Source organism: Ambystoma mexicanum, chromosome 9 (genome assembly GCF_040938575.1).
Source record: "Ambystoma mexicanum isolate Mex_15411 chromosome 9, UKY_AmexF1_1, whole genome shotgun sequence".
In the NCBI taxonomy this organism is placed as follows: Eukaryota; Metazoa; Chordata; class Amphibia; order Caudata; family Ambystomatidae; genus Ambystoma; species Ambystoma mexicanum.
The window spans coordinates 1046967202-1046990620 of NC_090931.1; the positions used below are offsets into that span (position 1 = coordinate 1046967202).

The following is a 23419-nucleotide window of genomic DNA, read 5'->3' on the forward strand; positions in this document are numbered from 1 at the left end:
CACTCCTGTTCATTACGCAAAATCACATAATTTAAATTATCCAACCAAACCTGCCCCAGTTTATCCCAGAATTCTAAATGCAACTGTTCCATAGACATCATAGCAGCATATGTAGATACCATGTGTGGTGATGCATCACTTTGAAGAATTCTGGTTTAGGCTCTAGTTTAGCACCAAACATACTAAGTATCTGCAACAACAGAGTCTTCATCTCTCTTTAGTGCCCTAATTCACCTTTGCCCAATTGAAAGACGTCTCTGTGATAATCTGGGTATCACAGGTCAGGCTCTAGCATGGCTGACTTCTTTCCTCTCTGTCCGACCCTCCCAGGTCCAGCTTGGGTCCTTCCTCTCCGCTATCTTTTTCTCCACCTGTGGTGTCCCCCAGGGATCAAACCTCTCTCCCTGGCTGTTTCACCAATACCTGGCACTCCTTGCCCACTGCATCGCCACTCTCTGCCCCAACTTTCAGTGCTATGCAGATGACACCCAGCTCATTTTCAGGCTACCCTTGGCCTCCTCATCTCTGACTGTCTGTCTGCTATCCAGGAGTGGTCTGCCGAAATGACCTCTGCCTTAATGCCAGTAAGACCGAGATTCTCCTCATCAGCACACCTGCTCCCTCCTTCCCTGTAGCTCTCTGGCCGGTCTCTTTTGGCCCTCTTCGAGCTCCCACCTGCAAGGCTAAAAACCTTGGGGTCATCTTTGACTCCACACTCTCCTTCTCTCCTCACATCTCTGATGTCTCTAAGAAGTCACACTACCAGCTGCACCTCCTCAGAGGGATTCTTTATTTCCTCTCCTTCCCCCAGAAGCTCACTGTCTCCAGAGCTCTGGTTCTCTCTAGGCTGGACTATTGCAACAGCCTCTTTCTAAAACTGCCTGCTTCTACTCTCTGCCCCCTGCAACTTATCCAAAACAGGACTGCGAGACTTGTCCTTGACCTCAAGCCCAGGGATTGTATCCCTCCAGGATTGAAATCTCTGCACTGGCTGCCAGTGGCTGCGAGGATTAAGTTCAAAAACCTCTGCATCGTCCACAAGGCCTTCTGGGGTCTGGGTTCTCAATATCTTCAACTCTCTCTTCCTAAATACCTTCCTTCTCGAGCTCTCCGCTCATCTGCCTCCAACTCCCTCAGGGTCAGTCGCTTCTCCAAGCAACAAGTTGGTGGCAGATCTCTTTCTTCGACTCGTGCCTCCCTCTGGAACAGCCTCCCAGCATCCCTTAAATTTGAGGAGAACCATCTCTGGTTCTGGAAGCACCTCAAAACCTTTCTCTTTGCTTCTGCTTTCTCTCCTCCTCACCTCTGCTGACCTCCTGGCTGAAACCTGAACCACTCTGGCTACCTGGACACCCTCTGATCTCGGGCCCAGGCCCCTCCCCTGCCAACGTCTCACACCTGCACTGCCCACCTGGCAAACCCAGCACTCAGGGACTGTTTCTGTATTCCTACAGTCCCCTACCAGCCCCTGACACCTGTTGTCCGCACTTACCCATGCACTTGCCACATGCTGGCTGCTACTTACTTATTTTTATCATCTTGTACTGCACTTGCCACATGCTGGCCGCTACTTTCTTACTGTTATCTTCTTGTACTGCACTGTCCCTGCCCTTTTCCCACGCACTTGTGTGATCTGAATGACACCTGGCCTAATAGGATTGTTGTCTGTCCTCCCTCCGTTCCCCTCCCTTGCCTCGTCGCGCCTTGAAGCACTTGTGCATAGGCGCGTTATAAATACCATATCATATCATATCAATAACCATTCTAATATTGTCATAACCATATCTAGCCTTCATAAAACCCACTTGCGAACCATCAATGAAGTCCCCCATATAATGAATCAATCTATTAGCTAACTGAAAGAAGTAAATGGCAAGGGGATTTCTGGTGATTTCTTTATTAACGGAGCTCCCTGGAGCCCTCTTTATTCTCCGGCCTCACTATATTCAAAATATCCATCAACTGCCTCCTGTGGTCACGCGGCACACGTTCTAACCGCTGCGAAGCTAAACATAAATCTCTACACATCTTTCCCCTTTACAGGAAAAAATTAAACAAAGTATATAAATAAGAAAACAGTTAAGAACTACATAACATAACCATTGTAACAAACTCAGTTACAAGATAAATGATTAAAGCAGAAAAATAATGGTAAAGTTTGTGCATCAAAATTTTACATGCAATTCCTGTCATATCAAGTTTGATAATCTCTCATCCACACAGGTTTTGATCTCAACCTATGCGCACTTCCTTCACCGGTTCTCACATCTTCACCAGTTCTCACACAAGTATTATCCTTATTCACACCTAACGTCCTTCCTTTCATTTCCTCTTCCAATCTCTTATTATTGTCCACATTCACTTCCCTTCCTTTCGACTGCTCATCCAACTCATTCTTTTTCCCATCTCCCACTCTTGCCAATCTCTTATTATTGTCCACATTCACTTCCCTTCCTTTCGACTGCTCATCCAACTCATTCCTTTTCCCATCTCCCACTCTTGCCAACCTTCCTTTAGACCAGACTTCTCCTGCTTCCAAGATAACCACATTACTTTTTACTGCACATATCTTCTTCGGTCCTAGGAACTTACTTTCCACACATTTGTTTACTAGTCTGGGATTTTTAACATATACCATCTCTCCAATCTTCAATTCTTGTTCCTTCACCCTCATCCTGTCATCAAACAGTTCCTTATTCCTTTCTTGACTCAAAGTAATGAGTTTCATTATTTGTTCCTGATCAACATTGACCACTTTGGCCATACCTAGCCATCCTGGACAAAGCCTTGTTCCAGGTTCCCTACCTTTCATAGACACAAATGGAGATACACCAGTCACAGAGTACGGCGTAGTAACATAATTCCATGTTAGCATCCTTAGCACCTCCCTCCATGGCTGTCCCGATTCCATGGCCATTTTCAGGCCCCCTTTTATGTACCTGTTGACTCTTTCAACAAGACCATTCGCCTTGGGGTTATACAACGCTGTTCTCGTATGTTTTATGCTATAGCCCGCTAGAAATTTTCTCATTGCCACAGATACAAACTGTACCCCATTATCAGACACAATTTCAACAGGTACACCTTCCTTAAGAAAAACTCTCTCCAAGAAACTAATCAATTCCTTAGCCGTGACTTCTTTCACCGCTTCCCATTCAAACCATTTAGAATGAAAGTATACCACCACAAATAGAAACTTAAGACCTTCTCCCAGCCCTGCTACAGGACCCATGATGTCCACTGCCAACTTGCTCCAAGGCTGGTCTGGTATCACATTAGGTATTAATGGAGCTTCTCTCACCACTCTGCATTTGTCACTAGTTTGACAAATCATGCAATCTTTGACATACCCTTCAGCACTTCTATCGATTCCCAGCCACCAATAGTTCTGCCTCAATTTCCTTTTCATGCCAGCTTCACCAAAACAGACCTCAGTGACTGTGGGGGAACAATGCACCTACCCCTCCTTAGCCTGCCTTCACACAAATTCAACTCATCCCTTATCTCCCACCAGGTATTGAATTTACTGTCAAGGTCTCTTTTGGCTGGCCACCCTCTCACTGTCCAACACTTTATTAGCTTAAGATCCTCATCTACTTCTTCTTCCTGTGTCCACTCTTCCTTCCTAACCGCATTCTGTACTTCTGCCACTACTGACTCCTCCTCTTCCTCCCTTTCTTCCACAATATTACTGTTTACTGGCAGTCTTGACAGGCAGTCTGCCACCACATTTTTCTTTCCTGGCAAATAGATTACATCGAAGTTAAAATTTTGGAGTCCCAAACCCCACCTGCTAATCCTTGGGGAACCCAAAGCCCATCTTCCACTCTCAAAGAGCTGAACCATGGGCTTGTGGTCCAACCTGACCACAAATCTTCTTCCCCACAAGAAATACTTAAAATGGCTCACAGCCCAGAACATGGCCAAGGTTTCCCTTTCGATAACGGAATATTTGCACTCCGCACCTCTCAGCGTCCTAGACGCAAACGCAATAACTCTCTCTGTATTGTCCCTGTCATACTGCACCAATGTTGCTCCCAGCCCAAGCATACTCGCATCAACCACCAAAACAATCTTATCCTTAGGATCGAATCTACCTATGGATGGCACTCCACTCACCGCTTGCTTGATACACTCAAAAGCCACATCGCATTCTGCTGACCATTCAAATTTCGCACCCTTTTTGAGCAACATTCTAAGAGGAATGGACACCTTGGCAAAATCCTTCACAAATTTATGGTAATATTCGGCCAATCCTAAAAATGATTTCACTTGTTCCTTATTTTCAGGCACAGGTGCACCGTTCACTGCCTCTACCAAATTTCTCTTAGGCCTCACCCCTTGTTCATCTATCTCATGTCCAAGATACTCTACCCTGTGCACCGCAATCTTACACTTGCTCCTTTTCACTGTCAACCCTGCCTCACCTAACCTGTTCAACACCTATCTCAGCACTTCGTCATGCTCGTCAGTGAAACTAGCATATATCAGAACATCATCCTGGAACACAATAATGTTCTTTACTCCGCTCAACACTGTCTCCATCACTCTTTGGAATACAGCTGCCACCGAGGCGAGTCCAAATGGCATCCTGCAATACCTAAATGTTCCAAATACTGTAATGAATGCCATCAAATGTTGACAATCCTCCTTCAGTGGAACCTGATGTTATGCCTGAGAAAGATCAATGACTGAAAATACTTTGGCATTGTTCAACACAGATAGTTTGTCAACAATTATTGGCAGGGGATGAATATCTATTAAGATATTTCTGTTCAGGTCACGCAGGTCTACACACAGTCTAATGTCTCCATTTGCCTTCGCTGCCACCACCACCGGCGACAGCCATTCAGAGCTTTCACTCTTCTCAATTATTCCTCTTTGAAGTAGCAACTCCACTTCTACCTTTAGTTTTCCACTTAATTCATGAGGCACTGGCCTCACCTTGTGCACTTTTGGACTAGCGCCTGCCTTCAGCTGAATTTGATGTTCAAATCCCTTTAACATTCCCAATTCATCTTGAAACACTTTGGGGTATTCCTTCTCCCACTTATCCTTCAGCTCGGCCACATCAATAGGCCTTTCCGTATTCGCTTGGATTCTGATTCCTAACTTCCACTGTTCACCCCATCCCATGAGTGACAAACCTTCTTGAGTAACATATATCTCAGATTCACAGCTTCTCCCTTTATACTTAATGGAAGCCTGGAACATCCCTACAACTTCAATTCTCACCTTCCCATATGCATAGGGTTCAATATTGTGTTCCTTCAACTGCCTTACATCTCCCTGCATGCAACCTAAAAATGTTGCTTTCGACATCAAAGTCCACGGTGAACAACTGTCCACCTTCATTGTCACTACTCTCCCGTTGATCATGAACACATCCGTTGGTGCACCACCCTTGCTTGATACTTCTGATACTTCTAGTACATGATTTGCCTGGCTACTCATTCCCATTGCATGATCCTCTTCTTGTTCAGGTACTCTCCCTCCTGCTTCAATGTTCTGCACCATTCCCGATTCACGGCAGACTCTCGCAAAATGACCCTTTTCTTGCATTTCAAGCACTAAATATTCCTGGCCGGACAAAACATGCTTGTTGAAATGTGGCGGTTACTCCCACACTTGTAACATCTTATTTCTTTGTTCGGAACCCCTTTGCGGAATCCCCTCACCACAGCCACTTCTCCTTCCGACTTGTCTCCTTTCATAGTAGTCATGTATTTATGGGTCTGTTCCATGCTTCTTGCCGTGTCAATGGCTAACTCCAGCGATGCATCTTTTGATAGTAGCCTCTCTTGTATTTTGACATTATTCATGCAGCGGACCAATTGATCCCTTATAAGAGAGTCTGTGAGTAACCCAAACTCACACGTATGACTAAGGGACCTTAACGCTGCAAAAAGTTCTCCACTGGTTCTTGTGGATCTTGTACCCTCTGGAAGAACTTGTGCCTTTCAAACGTTATGTTCTTCTTAGCTTCAAAATCGACTTCTAACTTTATTTCTGCCATGGAATACTGATCCCCGTCTCCTTGGCCTTGCTGCAGAAGATCAGGCAACCCATCATAAACACTTCTGCCTTCAGTTCCCAAATTGTGGAGTAATATTGCTTCTTTCCTTGCCGATGCAAACTTATCTCCTCCTATGGCAATCAGATAAATGTCAAATAACTTTTTCCACCTGTCCCACCTTATTGGTGGAGCACCAGGTTCTGGCAGAAACGGTGGCGGTGGTGACGTACTTGCTGCAGCCATCTTCGTATAGTTCTGATGTCCCAGTCTCACTAAATTGCACCAGTTTCACCAATACTCTTTTGTCCTTTATTGCGTTTTCCTCAATTTTACACTCTCTTATTTTTTTTCCTTACTGCGCTCTCCTTTGCCAGTATTCCAATCCTCTTTTACTTGCACTTTATTAAAACCTCTCTTGGTGCCCGGCTCTTCAGTCCAAACACTTTCCTTATTTTCTATACTTTGGATGTATGGCCTGTGGTTGCCACTCCTCTCATTTAAATTGGCCCTCCCCTTCTGGTTGTGCCCTGCCCCACCCCCCTGCTCCTCACCTTCGTGCCCAATGGGAGCCGGGGTGGGCGGCACTAACCAGGAACAGGAACAGCTGCGCCAGCTTCTTTGATAGCGAGCAGCGGCGGAGTAGAGGCGGGGAAAGCGTCCCCCTGCAGCGCCATGTTCCCTGGGCGCCGCAGAGACAGTCCCCCTGTGGCCGCTCCCAAAAGGGGTGGGGAAGCCTCCTCCTGCAGCGCCGCGCTCCCTTGGCACTGCGGAGACAGTCCCTTGCGGCCCCACACCTCTGCGCTGTGGGCGTCCCCCAACGAACTTCAGGAGGAACGCCGGCTCCGTGGCGAGCTCAGTATGCCTCTTCTTCTTCCTCGTCGCCAATGAAAGAAGTAAACAGCAAGGCGATTTCTGGTGAGTTCTTTATTAACAGAGCTCCCCGGCGCCCTCTTTATTCTCCGTGACCGCAGCGAAGCTAAACATAAATCTCTACACTAACACCATAGTAAACAATGTATCATCTCTCTGCTACATCCTAGCAGCTGTATTTATTTTTAAACTCGGCGCGAACGTGCCGGCACGAAAGCGTCAAGGCAGTCTGTGGCAGTATATATAGTGCCCCTCTTACGCTCCTCACCATAGATTCTCTCTCTGCTACCTAATGTGATTCCATTGTGTCTTTTACTATTTTCGTTTCGTTGCTGCTTTTACTTTATTGAGACTCCTGGCCTCCTCGCCATTCTAATCTGTTTATGTTTAATTGAGCTTTTAAACTTTGTTTCACTGTTTTTAACTTACCTGTGATTTGAGTGTTGTTCATTCTACCTGGTATTGACTAGTGCAGCTCCCCATAACATCCGAGTGCGATTAGAATAAGAGACAGCCTTTCTTCTCTGCACGCACTGGTGGGAACTTCATTTCCCAGCATCCCTTGTATTCCTAGCAGTTGTATTTATCTTTAAACTCAGCGCGAACCCACCTGATGGTGGGTTGAATAATTAAGGGGAGCCTGTATGAGAGGTCCTCCATACTGATGTAGCCTGTTAAGGAGTGCCTAAAGCGTTTTTGGAGATGTTGCATTAGCCGTCAATAAACAGGCATCCATCCCTCTGGTTACAACATTTCAAGTCATTGTCATTGTCAGAGTGACCAACAATCCAGTCAACAAACACATACAGTCTTACAGAAACACATTTAGCTCATGTTCCGTGTTAAGGCCAAGCAGTACATTTCTCTATATACAAATGAGTTTTGCCTCCCTTTGGCATAGCCTTTATTAACGGTCCCCTCCTCTGGGCTCTGGCCTGATGATTTCCAGACCTACAAATCTGACTTCCTACTTTCTTTCCAGTTGGTTTTGTTCCTGCCAGTGTTGCGCCAGGGGGAATTTGGCATCCTGTGATTTCAGTGATCCCAGATGTTCACGTATCCTCACTCGCAGTTCCCTGATGGTACTGCCTATATACATTAGTTTGCATACACAAGTATATAACATACTTGGTTTTACAATTCACAAAATCTGTTATATTATGTTTAGGGTTGTCTCGGAAGATTAGTGTTTTGGTGTCCTGTGCATAGTTGCACATTGAGCATGTGCCACATTTGTAAAATCATTTGGGTTTTGCTGTTGTTAGCCAATTATCCCTTCCAAAATCTTCTGTTCTCATATCCAATGGGCTTAGTATTGCCTTTAGAGGTGGTGCTCTGCTGTAAGTCATGAGTGGCTTGTCTGTTATCCATATTCCCAAGTCCTCATCTATTTGAAGTAAGTGCCAGTGTTTAGTCAGAATTTTCTGGATCTTATGGCTCTCCTGTTGATATTGCGTGATATATCTAAGTTTGTTGTTTGTGCTCTTCGTCCGATCTTTTGGCTTGAGTAGATTCTTCCTTGATGTGTGTTCCGCTTTCCTGATGGCTGTTGTTATAGGCTCTTGACTTTATCCTCTTTGTGTGAAGCGCTCCCTGAGTAATTCACACTCTGCTGCGTGTGGTCTCATTGTTGCAATTCCTTCTTGCTTTTGTATATTCACCTTTAGGAATATTGTTGAATGTTGCTTTCCGATGGCAACTTGTTGCATGTAACACAGAGTTTACTTCTGTTGGTTTCCTAAAGGTCCTAGTGAGGATTGTACCTTGTTTTATTGAGATATTCAAATCCAGGATTTCAATTTGCTACGCACTATGCGTTCCTGTGAACTATATTCTGAACTGGTTCTTGTTCAGATAGTCCTTGAAGTCTGCTAGTTCTATCTCCGTCCCTGACCAAATCATTAGTACATCGTCTATAAATCTGTACCATGCATTTACAGTGCCATGAAATCCTTGTTAGAACAAACATTCACTTGCTCAAAGTGATTCATAAATAGGTTTGCAAGTGATGGCGCATAGGTAGCCCCCATTGCTATTCCCATTGTTTGGCGATAGAAAGCTCCATTGAATAGGAAGATGGTGTTGTTAAGTGAGAACTCCAAAAACTCCTTTGCCATTTCAATATGGGAGTGATATGATGCCAATGTTTTACGAAATGTGTAGTCCACCTCTTTTAGTGCCAGATGGTGTTCAATAGATGTGTATAGCACTTTTACATCCAATGTCACAAGTAGGTATCATTACTTCCACACTATTTCTTCCAGAATTTGTAAGGTGTGCATGCTGTCCCTGAGGTATGTGGGTATCTTGCTAACCTCAGGACCCAGTACATTGTTAATGTGTTAATGTACTTGGCGAATTCCTCCATTATCCAACCTATAGCACTTAGTATTGGTCTGCCCTCTGGGATGGTCTCAAATGCCTTGTGCACTTTAGGCAGGAAGTAAATCGTAGAGTGTTTGGGTTTCAAATAATCACACTCATTGTCCGTTATTTGTCTTCTCCTGTGCCATTTTGTTATCAGTTCCATGGCTTGTTGCTCTATTGTCTGCTTCGGATTGCTTGGTATATTGTTGTAGCATCCAGGTGTCTGTAAGTGGAGCGTTGCCATTTTAATATAATCCTCTTTATCAAGTATCACGATGTTCCCACCTATATCAGCCTCCTTGATAATTATATTTTTGTTCTCCTTTAGGGTTTTGAGGACATTTACTTCCTCTGGTTTCAATTTGCCCATAGTAAAGTGCTTCCTGGTTCTGGACTTGTCCTCCAAATCGTGCAGATCTTTGGTTACTGCTCTTTGAAAAATATCAATGGCATTGTCCCCATATATGATTGGGGTAAATTTGGATTTTTTCTCAGTTATGGTATTTTATGTTTAGTTCCTTCATTGCAGATGTTTTGGCTATAGTCTCTTCCGTAGCTTCTGTCTCCAAGTTCATAAGAAGATCAATATGGTCAAGGTTCTCAAGATCAATGCTGCTTATAACTTGGTATTCCGGTGCTGTTGTCTGCCTCTATTGGCAAAGAATTTCTTAAGTTTAAGCTTCCTTGTAAATTTAAAAAGTTCAATGTGGGCTTCCACATGGTCCAAGTTGGCTGTCAGGGCAAATGGTAACCCTTTGTTGAGGATGTTAATTTCAGTGTTACTTGGTGTATAGTTGGATAGATTCAGTACCAAGTTTACCTTCTCGGGTTTCGTTGTTCCAGTTGTGTCTTTGATCTGTTGAGCATCTGAAGATGACTTTGTGTGACAATATTTGAATAAATCTTTTGCTTGCTTAGCATGCATTTTAAAAGCATAATAAACTATTCTATATTGTTATACTTTCCTCTTTAACTAGAATTATTGATGTTGATCTGTATGAACTCAGTGTATCCCTAGACTACTGTCACACCCTTCCTGAGATTAAGTGCCTCATTATGAGGTTGGCGGTAACCTGCCGGTGCTATCGGTAGGTTGCCACCGACCTCGAAACACTCCATCCGCCGCCTGACTTCCCGGTGCCACCGGGACATTACAAGTCCTGGCGGAGCAGGGAGTCAGATGGGGGTTACGGTAAGTCCCTATTCCTGTGGAGTCTCATAGGACTCCATGGGAATGGGGACTTCGAAGCACTGGCACCATTAATAATGGTTGCAGTGCTTACGTGAAAAGTCTACCTGTAGGGACTGTAGCGCCAGCCAGGTCTGACCCTACCGGCTGCAACGGCCCCTACAGGCAGACTCGTAATGTGGCGGTCCAGAAACAAGGTGCTGGTGACCTTACCGACACCCTTGTTTCCAGACCGCCACACTCCGAATGAGGCCCTAAACCTTGCCGCTCTGCTACCTTAACTTGATTGGGTTTGGCTAAACTCTCAGTACCTTCCCTGTCCACCATTATAGGGCGGCCTCCCAAATTCCTCCCCCGAGGAGTGATTTTGGAAATCCACGTTAACAGCTGGCTATTCATCATTTTGACTGAAGAAATATGTGTTCATGAACTTATTGTGCTAGACTATCACATTCTCTAACGGCACAAAAGCCAAGGCATGTATATTTTTTAGGTCATGTGCTAATGTAGCATTTTAGACATATATTCCTGCTAATCCACAATACTGTAATTTTCGCTATATATTTTGTGCAAGTTTAAAGTGGCACCTACATGTCTCGGTTTGTTTGAAAATATTCTTTGTTGCTTGATTTGCAGACATCACAAAGTTTATCAGACATTTATTAGGTTCTTGATCACACACACATTCTTTTATTATTACAAATAACATTTTTGTTTTGTTTTATTGGGCAGCAGTGAATAGACAAGGGGTATTGGGTGATTGTGTACAGCACCATGGGTTGTGTGAAGCTGGGGAAATGATTCGAGGAATTATTTAAATGTACCCTCCAGTTGCCAATGGCTGCCATATTTGAGGGTTTGAATGTTGGCATTTGTGGCAAAAATCAAAATTGTTTCTCCTTCTCAATATTGAAATATTGCACCTTTAGTTAATTGAGCACTTCTGATTACAGAAAAGTTGGTATGAATATTGAAGTGCCACCTACCACCTATGGTTAAAATTGTCCTCATTAAGGAAGGGATATATACTCTTCTGGGGCTAAGATCCACTCTACCCGCTTACCACCGGTCGGTACCCAGAATCGGCAGTATTTCCACCTGTAAGCTTCAACAAAAATTGAAACGACCACCCAAAATAACTTTAGCTCTCAGCTTCTTTTAAGAAAATGTAAAACCATCACTTGCTAATGCAATGTTAGACATGTATTATAAGTAGAAACTTTGTGCTCTAGGTTAAGATAGTGGACTAGCTTGTTTTGCACTGCACTAATACCTGCACCGGAAATGTAAATATGTTTTGAACGGTGCTATTATTTATCATCCGATATAAATCTTTATCCACAGCGAAATTTACTTCCCTGCAGAATACACAGAAACATATATATTTTCTGTTGTTGCTGCTAATTATCTCATCTCATCTCTCTCTCTGTGTGATTTATCATGCACAGTAGTATATTATAATACTAAAACCGCCAGGTTTAGCGTTCAACAGACTGGTGGTAATCCAGGTAGGGTGGTAATTTACTACTGGCACGATTTCTCGTGTAAACAGAGCCTTTAGTGCAAATAGCAGGTCTTAGATCTCATTTTCTGGGGTAATGTGGCAGGTAATGGAATTCTGGGTTCCATGTGATAATATTTCCGCAATAATATCGCCATACAAAAATTTCGCCATATTTTTGCGGCAATATTACCCCATGGAACCTGCGGGGGACAGCCCCGCAATCCCCATATATTTTAAAAGGGCGCAGGGACACCCCCGCAACTCCCCCATCCATTTACCCCATAAATTATCCCCACCAAAAATATCGCCTATGGCTGTTCCCGACGACCATATGTACGGCGATATTTTTGGTGGCGATAATATTACCTGATACCGAATTCTGGGGATGGATCAGATACTTAACATCTGTACTAGGCAATTTTGTAAAGGTGCATTGCAATTTTTCACCAATCCTGATCCATTTTGCACAAGCATTTACATCAAAGAAATTCTTTCCACACAGGTTAGGGGCTGGATAATGTACTGATAGGAGTGCAACATTACTTGTCAGAGATATAATTCATGTCACTCGACAGTTGCGTTTACACTTCTACTCATATTGGTCCATATTACAGAAATGTTGCACAAGTGCAACTGTGCTCCACATTAGCACAAAGACAAAAATTGTTGCTTTCAGTGCATTTTTTGAATCAGGGCGCAGTTGGCACTAGTACTAATAGTTCAAAATTGGTTCTAGGGCAATCTTTGATGCAGGGCAAAAATGCACTGAACGAATGCTTTAATTTGCTCTACGGTGCCAGTTCCATGCGAAAATTCACTGGCACCGTGGCAGGTGTTTGTACTGCTATTTTATGAGACTGAAAATGGTGACCTTTTATCTTTCAAGGGCACTGTCCTATATACTGCCCTATATTTCCCATGAATGTATAGACACATAGGCCAGGGTTAGCTATTGTTGATTCTTGCATCTTGGGCAAGGTAATAACATATTCGTTTTACTTTACAAAATGTCAATTCTGACCTATAACGGTTTTGCGACACCACTGCAGTAGGCAGTCGTTAGACTAAACAAAAGCCTTTTTATATTAGACGCGCATGAGGAATCCGATCGTGTAAATTGCTGTTTTCTCTCACTTTTTCAGAATTCTACGGTGATGGCAAGAGCGGGGAATTTCAGAAACGTGGATTATCTGCTCATCCATGGAACGGCAGATGGTGAGGTTTATCAGCCATCAATCTGCAGTGCAAACAGGGAGCTAGAATGAGCCAATGTTTGAGCAGCGCTAAGCATCCTCCACTACCTCTGATTAAGCACAGTCCATAAATGTTTTAGTGCCATTTCATACGGAGCAATAGACGCTCACCGGTGGCTTTGTCAACTCTATCAATAGCCAATTGGTGGACATCATTTCCATCTAATGCACCTGAACCTTGTCTCTCAAATATTTGACGGTTTTTATCTGACCATTGTTGCTGTTCTTATTTTCAGATAATGTTCACTTTCAGCAAGCCGCTCAGATCAGCAAAGCTCTGGTAGATGCCCAGGTGGATTTCCAGGCCATGGTAGAGTGCCAACTCTTTACATTCTTACTGTGGTACATGTGATACGAAAATCAAAACTGCTTTGAAAAGAACTGCACATTAGGAAGTCGGCATGTTTGTACTGTTACTTGGCCATTCTGAGCAAAACCACACAGTGCAGAATAGTACTGAAAATAGGTGAAACACTTGTGCCTTTGTTGATAGAAGCATGCATTTTGGCACACTTTTAGACAAGACCCTAATGGACATTGCTGGCTATGAGGCTCTCTCCGATTTGTCCTGTAACAAAGTTGTAAGAGATTATTGGTAACAACCTCCCACCCCTTATTTCAGTCAGTACAAAGAGTGCCACAAGTACTAGGAACAGTACATTGTAGGGCAGCCTTTGTACACTTACACTGTAGTGTGCAGCCTTTCTTGCATCCAGAGTTCTGTGCAAGCTTGTGTAGCCACTGGCAGGGTTGTCCAGGATATTTCCCATTCACCTCCATCCTTCTGCCACTCCCAATCACTTGGCGATGGAAGCTGTGGTGTTGCGATCATTGTTTGGGCCCAGCAGTAACCAGCCTGGTAGATAGTTCTTTTTGTATGCTGAATGAACGCATCTTGCGTTGGAGGTAGATTGTCAATTGCTCTACCTTTCTGAATAAGTGGGTGTTTTCTTGCCTCGTTAACATGTTCGTCGCTGCTAGTATGGGTAGATAGCAAAACTACACATCTCTACAATGGCTTTAGCATTTCTTTTGCCTGCTGACTTAGCCTGTCAGCCAATCAACAAACAGCGCAGGTGACTTCTATGTGTGCATTCCAGGTGTCCCATGCAGTCCTCTTGCCTCTTCCTCTAAAAAAGGACACAGTGTCACACCCAGTTATTTTATGAAACATCAGTAAGGTTGTACAACCATCAGGACCCAAAGCTCTTTCTAACTCATGAGTGGAAAAGAACTGGAAGTGCTTCCCAACTCCAAATGCAACCCATAGCTCATCAATGTTCAGACCTTGTGCAGATGTGACATTGAGAACTACATTGTCAGTGTACAGGTCTCGGGAGTATAGCTCAGAGGCAGCGTGCTCACCTTGAAAGCAAGATGACACCGAGCACCCCGGGTTCGTGCTTAGAAACCTTTGGGTATTAAGCGAGTTATAAATAAACTATCATATCATATCACAGTGTGTATTCGGCTTTGTTATGTTCTTGCTGCACAGCATCACATAAATGGAATAGGATGCAAGTTTCTGCTTCTTCATGTGAGCATAGAACCAGTCTCAAGATATCTTGTCGATATATATATAAAGAACATTGGTACTATGTGTGGTCATTACCTGCTTGTTAATGTCAATAGCTGTTAAGGTTTTTGCCAAGAATGTTTTCATTAACCTTGCCAATTTTTAGATAGTGTGTTTCTTGGTTCAACACATTTCCGAACTCCTTTTCCCCTTTTACTGTGTTTGCCACTCTTCGGGTTGTCAGGCCTGTACACTTACCAGATGATATCTAGCCTTGAAACATATCAAAGCTGACATTTGATGTAGGGTATGAACATGGTACTGCCATAATCATCCAAGGTTTTCGCAAAATTTGGTCACAGCATTTTGACCATTGAAATGCCGTCAACGATGGTCATTTGAACTGTTGGTTTGGAAGTAGTGTTTTTCCGGGTGCGAGTTCTTCCAGGCAAATTAATAAATCAGACTCTTTATCGGTTCTTAGACTCCCTAACTTCGACAGTGCCGGAGGGTATGCTTGGTTTTCTGTGATGCCCTATAGAGTCTAGAAAATAGTGAGCGGTCATTCCTCAGCGATGACAGTTGTATCGGTTTACTTGACTTTTCAGAAACTGGAGGACAGCTGAAGAGGTGGATTTTATTCCACTTAATAGGATCTGCGATACATTTAGTTTGATTAATAAGCCTGTTGCTGACATATTACTCATACTGTTCAACTCCAATGTGTTCAGTATTTAGCAATGTGTCTGCAACTGCTGGATGTACTACACTTCTGCTGTCGAGTACCATTTGATCACAGATGGGTTAACTAAATGGGTTTTCCATATCTTGCATTGCATGAGTAAGATACTTGATATGTGATAGTGATGACATACTTCATTGCCAACTCCTGATCAGATGTGTACCACACGGTCGTATGTTATGCTTAACCCAAGTTCAGGCAGGGTTTCAACAAGTTCACATTTGCGGGTTCGTGTATGGATTCAAATACCCAAGTTGATGGCCACAGGAGTTTCTTCCCATTCTCAGTTGTGCCTGAATGCTCTTTCAGACTTATACTCCTGACATCCCACCAAACTGTTGTACTTTAGTAACTGTGCAACAGTGAGGATTGGTTGTGGCATTGTTGAAGAATGTGGCTGTGCTTTAATGTCTGGGCCATTCATAACCATAGCAACCCGTGCTAACACCGATGCTGGCACAGAGTCTTGCTGATATTTGTTTCAAAACGATCTGTTGAAGTGAATTTTCATTCTAAAGATGTCTCTTCTCATTATATTTGCTGCTTTAGCAAGATGAACAGTGTCACTATCTGCATCATATCCGCATGTTTTGCCCAGTGAAGATCCAATATGATTATTAAATTTAATAATATCACATTATGTCCTTCCATGTGAGGAATGTAAGCAACTATCCTGTTTTTCAGTTTTGTGGAATGTTTGCATCCTGAAAGATCACTGCCAAGTTGTTTCATCCTCATGCTGTACAAATTGCATAGGTCAACAAGTTTCAATATGGGTGCATATTCATTGTCTGTTCGAGGATTTTTGATGTATGATATAAATTGTGCAAATGCAGTACCATGATTAATTTGGTCCATCTCAGTTTCTTGTGTTGTATTTTGTCTCTTGCTCTATTATATAATAATATGAGGCAATTAATTTGGTACATGGAATCTTGGGCAATGAGCTCCCCTGCACTCAGTTTAGCAAGCAGGGGTTTGTCTTCTAGTTTAAGGGCACTGTGATGAAGGCGAGTATCAAGGCTGAACATAGATGCTTTGCACAATGATCTTCCAGCTGTGGCAGGCATGTCATAAAAAAGCATATTGTTTTTGTATGCAAAGAACATTTTTCTTGCACACTCTGACAGGTGAATTCCATAGAACTATCAGCATTATCCACTGGTGATATCTTCCTTTTCTCTGCTCTTTGCAGTTTTGTTTCATTAAACTGCAATCTACAAGTATTGATGAAACTAAGCTTAACGTCATACCAATGTTGCCTCAATACCTCCACCTTCATCCAGACACCACAGATTAATTGTCCTTGGTAAACACCCAACACTACTGAACCCCACAAGCAGATCGAATTTTGTCTTAAGACCAGCTCCTTCATTATCATGTTTAGTCTCTGCTGGACAGCGAAGAAACTCCAAATTGTCTTCTTGGCAGATGAAACACTTATTCATTTTTTATTTTGTCTAGAAGTATCAGGCTTGAACAGATTCATCAGTTTATGTACTTTCTCCATATTTTTATCTTCTTTTCTTCTTCTTAAATTGTCATACAAACTCCATTTGTGTACAAAAAAAGATATTACAATACTCCTCTTTCACAGCCTTGTTTTGTGTATGCATTTTTTTTAAACTATTGAATGTTTTGCACACATTTATAACATAAATTCACGGAAAATCACATTTAATATGGAAGTAACAGTATCAAATAACATACGAAAGAGCAGATTAACTTTTTTTCTGAGGCCGCCATATTGAATGTCTGCCATTACAAAAATCTGGATGGCTTTCCATATGTAGTATATATAAAAACGATACCTTATTAAAAATTGCCCTTCTGAACACAAGATCCCTAAATAAACACGCTTGAGATTCTCATGACCTGGTAGTGGATAGTAACCTTGCTATTTTATGTATCACAGAAACATGGATCCGGGTCCCTAGTGGTCCCTCAATCAGCTTGGCAGTTCCTACAGGCTTCTCCTTTTTCTGCGCAAATCGCACCGCTGGCTATGGTGGTGGAGTGGCAATTATCGCCAAAACTGAATTAGGATTTTTTCCAGCCTCAGTTACATGTCTCGGCTGTGAAATCCTACATGTTAAAATGACTCCGACAGTTGCATTAACATTGTTTTAATCTACAGACCACATAACCTAATGCCCGCTTTCAATGAAGAAATCATAAAAATACTAAAGCAGTCTCTTCAGCCCTAACACCGCCACTTGAATCTGATGGAGAGGAAATAAATTGGATAAAGAAGCAATCAAATTAGAATCCGCCCTATTAACCATTGACCACGAAGTCCAGAACAGTGAACCAACTACAGCTAAAAACAACATAGGGCTTCATTACGAGGTAGGTCGGAGGTAGCCTTGCCGATAGAACCTGCAAGGCTACCTCCAAACCGGCAAGAAAATCTGGCACCCGGGAATGGGCAATTACTGGGGATTCCGACCCCGCCAACCTGGTAATTGCCCTTCGCGGGTGCCGGGGGCGGTATATCCCCATTCCCACTTGAGTCCGGTAGGGCTCAATGGGAATGGGGACACCTGTAGCACCCGCACGGTTCATTACTGTGCCGGTGCTACAGGCTTGCTGTGTTCGCGGGTGCCTTTCATTCTCCAGGTCAGACCTGGCGGATTGAAAGGCACCCACGGCACAACTCAGAGTTTGCCGGTCTGGATACAACGGTACCAGTAAGCTTACCGGTACTGTTGTATCCGGCCCGGCAAACTCGTAATGAGGCCTACTGGTTTTGGATTGTGACAAGAAAGCTTATTGTCAATATCTACCAATGTGGAAAAGGATAAGACTACTCGGGTTAATTCCTATGTGGATTTGAATTCGAGAGAGGTCTTCTAAGATTATTAGATAAATGGGATACATGACATTTGGCGAGATCTTATTGTAGACAGCAGAAATATACTTTCCATTCGATGGCACATGGTACATCTTCCCGTATTGATTTTTTCCTTGTTAGTAGACGTATTTGAGGGGACATTTGTACTGCTTCAATTGGATATGTGATAATTTCTGATCATGCTCCAATTATGTTGGCATTGGACGAAGCTGCTTGTGGTTCACCGTCCAAGAGGCAGTGGCTTTTGAATGTACAGGTACTTTTGGACACTGAATTTGTCAGATACATAGAAACAGAAATGTCACTGTTTCTGGAGGATAACTTGCACTCAGTGAGCAGTTTATCGATGGTTTGGGATGCGCTGAAGGCAACATTGCGCAGTAAAATAATAGGTTTTGCGTCGTATCAAAAACGTCAGCGAGAGAAGGTTATGGTTGGTCTGGAGGATGTGTATAAGGCATGTGAAGTGCGATACTGTGACCGTCCGAGTGAGGAAAATATGTTGGCCTTGGCCCAAGCGAAGCGAGCCTTAGATTGTGAGCTTCATCAAAGGGCAGAAATGCATTTGTTTTACTCGAGGCAGGCTTTTTGGGAAAGAGGTGAACGATCAGGGGCATTATTAGCGAGTCATATACAACAGAAAGAAAACAATAGACAAGTTCTCTTTATTGTGGATGAAAAGGGGATGGTGAAGAGGAAGAATGCAGAAATTTGTGAAGAATTCAGACAATATTCCGCCTCTTTATACAGAGGTAATGAGACAATTTCTGAGGTGGAAATTAATACTTTTCTTAGTGGATTAGAAATGCAGAGCCTACATGAGCAGGAGAGATTAGGCCTAGATGCAACAATAACGGTAGGGGAGAGTGAGAGCTCAATTGAAACATTGGCCAGAGGTAAATGCCCTGGCCTGGATGGATTTCCAATAGAGTTCTACAAGACCTTTAGTCAGATTCTGTCCCCTTTTCTTGTAAAACTTTTTACAGACATTTTGAATAATGAGGAGGCTACTGATTCAATGAAGACCGCATTAATAACGGTTATTCCTAAACAAGGTAAGAATCCTTCACATTGTGGAAATTATCGACCCATCTCGCTTTTAAATGTCGACGTGAAGATTCTGGCAAAAATATTTGCCAGAAGATTAAATGGCCTGCTTCCAAAGTTAGTTCACAAAAATCAAACTGGTTTTGTGAGTGGTAGGAATAGTTGTGATAATTTGCGAGAGTTACTTGATGTAATCTATCTAAAGGGAAATTCTGCGGATGCATATGCAGCAATAAGTATAGATGCTGAGAAAGCATTTGACAGAGTGAGTTGGGGTTTTCTGCGTCAGGTTTTGCTTAAGATCAATTGTGGAGCCGTTTTTCTTAGACTTTTTGGAGCCTTATGTGGAGATGCAAAAGCTGCCGTAATTGTTAATGGCAGTCAGTCAGATTTTAAATGGAACTAGGCAAGGTTGTCCTCTAGCTCCGCTTGTGTTTGACTTATTCATTGAACCACTTGCCATTATGCTCAGGAATCATCCTAATATAATGGGTATTCCGTTTGGAGAATATGGGTCCAAAGTACTTTTGTATGCAGATGACCTCTTAGTCCTAATCTCGAGCCCAGAGCATTCATATCCGGAGCTTCTAGAAACTCTGCATAAATGTGGCAAATTCTCTAATTATAAAGTTAATGTAGCAAAGACTTTGATTTATCCGCTTTCAGCATCTTGTCATAGGGGGTTGTTCGAGGTGGATCGGGAGATGTGGGCTGGTTCGGGTCTTAAATATTTGGGTATTCATATAAATAGGGATGTGGAGTCCTGGCTTGCTTATAATATCCGTTTGAAAGTTGCAGAGGTAGACAGTCTTTGCTGTAGATTGGAGAAGTTAAAACTAACCTTATGGGGGAAGGTTAATGTAGTTAAGATGTCCCTTCTTCCGAAATTTTTATGTTTTTTGCATGCTCCCTCTGCCGTTTCAAAAAAGGTATTAGGTAGCATCAATAAATCCTTGGATAAGTTTGTGTGGGGCGAAGGAAGTAGAGCGAGAGTTCCAAAAGATGTTCTTTATAAGTCAGTGAAGCTAGGCGGCTTTGGTTTTCCTTACATAAAGAGGTACCACTCTGCATTTATGCTGCGCACGTTGCATCATTGGTTGATGTCTGATTGCAGTACTTGTGCAGGTTGGATTAAAATAGAGGAGGAATCCATTTCTCCCGTCCCACCGTATGTTCTTTTGTTCATGGATAAAAGACTGTCTGTTGGTACCACTCCGCCTTTTGTAAAGCACTTTGTGAAGGAATAGCGTAAAAGTAATGAGATTCGTGAAGAGAAATACTTATTGTGTGCAGATTCCAGTTTATGGAAAAACCAGGCTGTGAAACAGAATAACTGTGTCTTGTCATGGATCGCGTGGCAGAGAGCTGGTATATGGAAGATTGGCCAAGTTTATGATGGTCAGAATATGATTGATTTAGAGTTTCTGTGCTTTAAGTATAAGCTGAAAGCATCTGAAATGTGTCGATATAATGTTCTGCGGGACATTTTTGTTGTACTTTTCTCGCCGTTGAATGCTACAATGCATGCCTCACCTACAACTTTTGTTCTCTCAAAGACTGTGCCCTTGTCTGCATCTACTCTGTATACATTGATTACACCCTCTACATCTAAGTTACCATCGCAGTGTGTTAGAGGGAATTGGGATTCGGATTTAGGTTGCACATTGTTGGATATTGATTGGAGCCACATATGTGCAGGTCCAGATAAATACAAAGTGGATTTAGATTTGAGATATACACAACAAAGAATTAATCATTATTTATATTGGTCCCCATGGAAGATGAGAATGAGTAATGTGGACTGTTGTTGGAACTGTAATAGGGAGGTGGGCACTACACTCCACATGTTGTGGTTATGTGGTAAAATACAATACAATTATTCTGGGATGGTGTTTTTCAGAGGTTGGAATTGGTTCTGAATCTCTCTATACCCAGAGATCCACTTGTTGCTGTGTTAGGTTTACTGCCTTCAAATATTGGTTTAACTACAAGTAAACTGGTTTGGATATATAGGATCACAAGGATCCATACCTGCCTGGAGCCTGCCCGGAGCACACCGGAGCCCGAGCCACAAACCCTGTGCCTTGCTGGTAAGACTCCCTTGACATTGTAAGCACCTGTTCCTGATAAAGACTACACACTCCCCTTGTGTTACCAGACACAGTGACTCACTTCGATCATATAAGATTGTTAGTAGCATAGCTACCTCCTGTAAACTAACTTCTGATTAAGATCGCCTTGACTGTAATGCCCTTTCTGTGCCCACACATATGACACGCAGATAATTGCCACTTATTCTCTGCTTTACCTTCAGTCACAGCTCACCCAGCACCATTATACTGCCATTGCTGCCACTACTGTGATCACTATGCATATTTATCTGTCACTTTACCACACATAGTACTAAACAGCATATGTTGACGCTGCCCTGACAATATTTGGCTTGCCTAAGCATCTTGTACTCTGTGCTTACTCTGACGCTCAACTATAAATCCAATCTTCCCACTATGTGCTGTGATAGAGCGCCTGTGTACTTGCATACTGTGTTTTAGTCATTCCCTGCTAAAATCAAATCTGTCTACTGTGTACCACTGTGCTATTGTGTTGTGCCTTATGGTCACTTAAAGACTACTATGCAATTGTGTTGTGCCTAATGGTCGCATAGAGACCACTGTGATATTGTGCCTTATGGTCGCTTAGAGACCACTGTGATATTGTGCCTAATGGTCGCTTAGAGACCACTGTGATATTGTGCCTAATGGTCGCTTAGAGACCACTGTGATATTGTGCCTTATGGTCGCTTAGAGACCACTGTGATATTGTGCCTAATGGTCGCTTAGAGACCACTGTGATATTGTGCCTTATGGTCGCTTAGAGACCACTGTGATATTGTGCCTTATGGTCGCTTAGAGACCACTGTGATATTGTGCCTTATGGTCGCTTAGAGACCACTGTGATATTGTGCCTTTTGGTCGCTTAGAGACCACTGTGATATTATGTTGTGCCTGCGTGTTGCGCTGTGCCTTATGGTTGCTTAGAGACACCCTTGTACTGACACTACCTGACCTCTAGGTAGCCCTCCTACATTACCTAGCTCGTAACAGATTTCTCTGTGAGCTGCACCGTCAGGCACCTGCCTCACCTAACCCATTAGCATCCCAGCTCTCGCTGTGCTATCTCAACATGCACACCGCCCACACACTATACATCCTCATAGGTTTAGTTTACATCTTACTTACTAGTAGTTTTGTCTACCTCGTGCCCAAAGGGCAACCCAACAGCCATATCATGGAACTAAGGCACACCACCACACTCACTACTCCCCCCAAAATGCCCGAGATCATACTCAGGCAGCACAGACTCAGAACACGCACACTCCCTTTAGCATTCATCTCCACACCCATGCAGGTAACACTTAGGAACTCACGCCTAGGTTCACGCACTCACGCTAAGACCTGCCGCCCGCCACACACTATTACCTACAAGCGCCAAAAAAGGGCTCTGACGCTCGCTCCTCCCAGAGATCACATGACCAATAAGCCTACTCACAATACCAAAAAGATCATCCCAATTACCGACCTCAAGCCACCTTGAATAAAAAAGCTCCAACACCTCAAATGTGCTCTATTAAATGTTCGCTCACTCAACGCCCACGCTTTAGAAGTCAATGATATCATTACCAGCCAAGACCTAGACATGTTAGCCATAACAGAAACATGGTTGCATTCTGCCTCTGGCCCTACCATCAGCCTAGCTGAACCGTCAGGTTACTCGGTCTTAAGACAGGACAGATTAGCTAAAACGGGAGGTGGGGTCGCACTAATTTTCAAAGACACCCTAGCCTTAAAACAGACTCCCACCACCGGGGAAGACACCACTGACATCCTCTCAGCCAAACTTACCCTCTCCCCTAAAGACACAGTAAACATTCATGTCATATATAGACCTCCAGGCCCTGTCAATAATTTCACAGGCATAGTCAACCATCTCCTTGGAAAAAACATCAAACTAACTTCCAAAACACTGCTTCTAGGAGACCTAAACCTCGGATACAATGACAA

General features: G+C 43.1%; 1 protein-coding gene across 1 annotated transcript in view; it reads left to right on the top strand.

Annotated features, from left to right (window-relative positions):
* FAP (fibroblast activation protein alpha) overlaps positions 1-23419 on the top strand; it is a 1146500-nt gene that overhangs the window by 1059962 nt on the left and 63119 nt on the right. Inside the window, exons 24-25 of the mRNA XM_069616321.1 lie at positions 13089-13161; positions 13436-13509. Of these exons, the coding sequence (XP_069472422.1) occupies positions 13089-13161; positions 13436-13509 (147 nt within the window). The remainder of the gene's footprint in view (positions 1-13088; positions 13162-13435; positions 13510-23419) is intronic.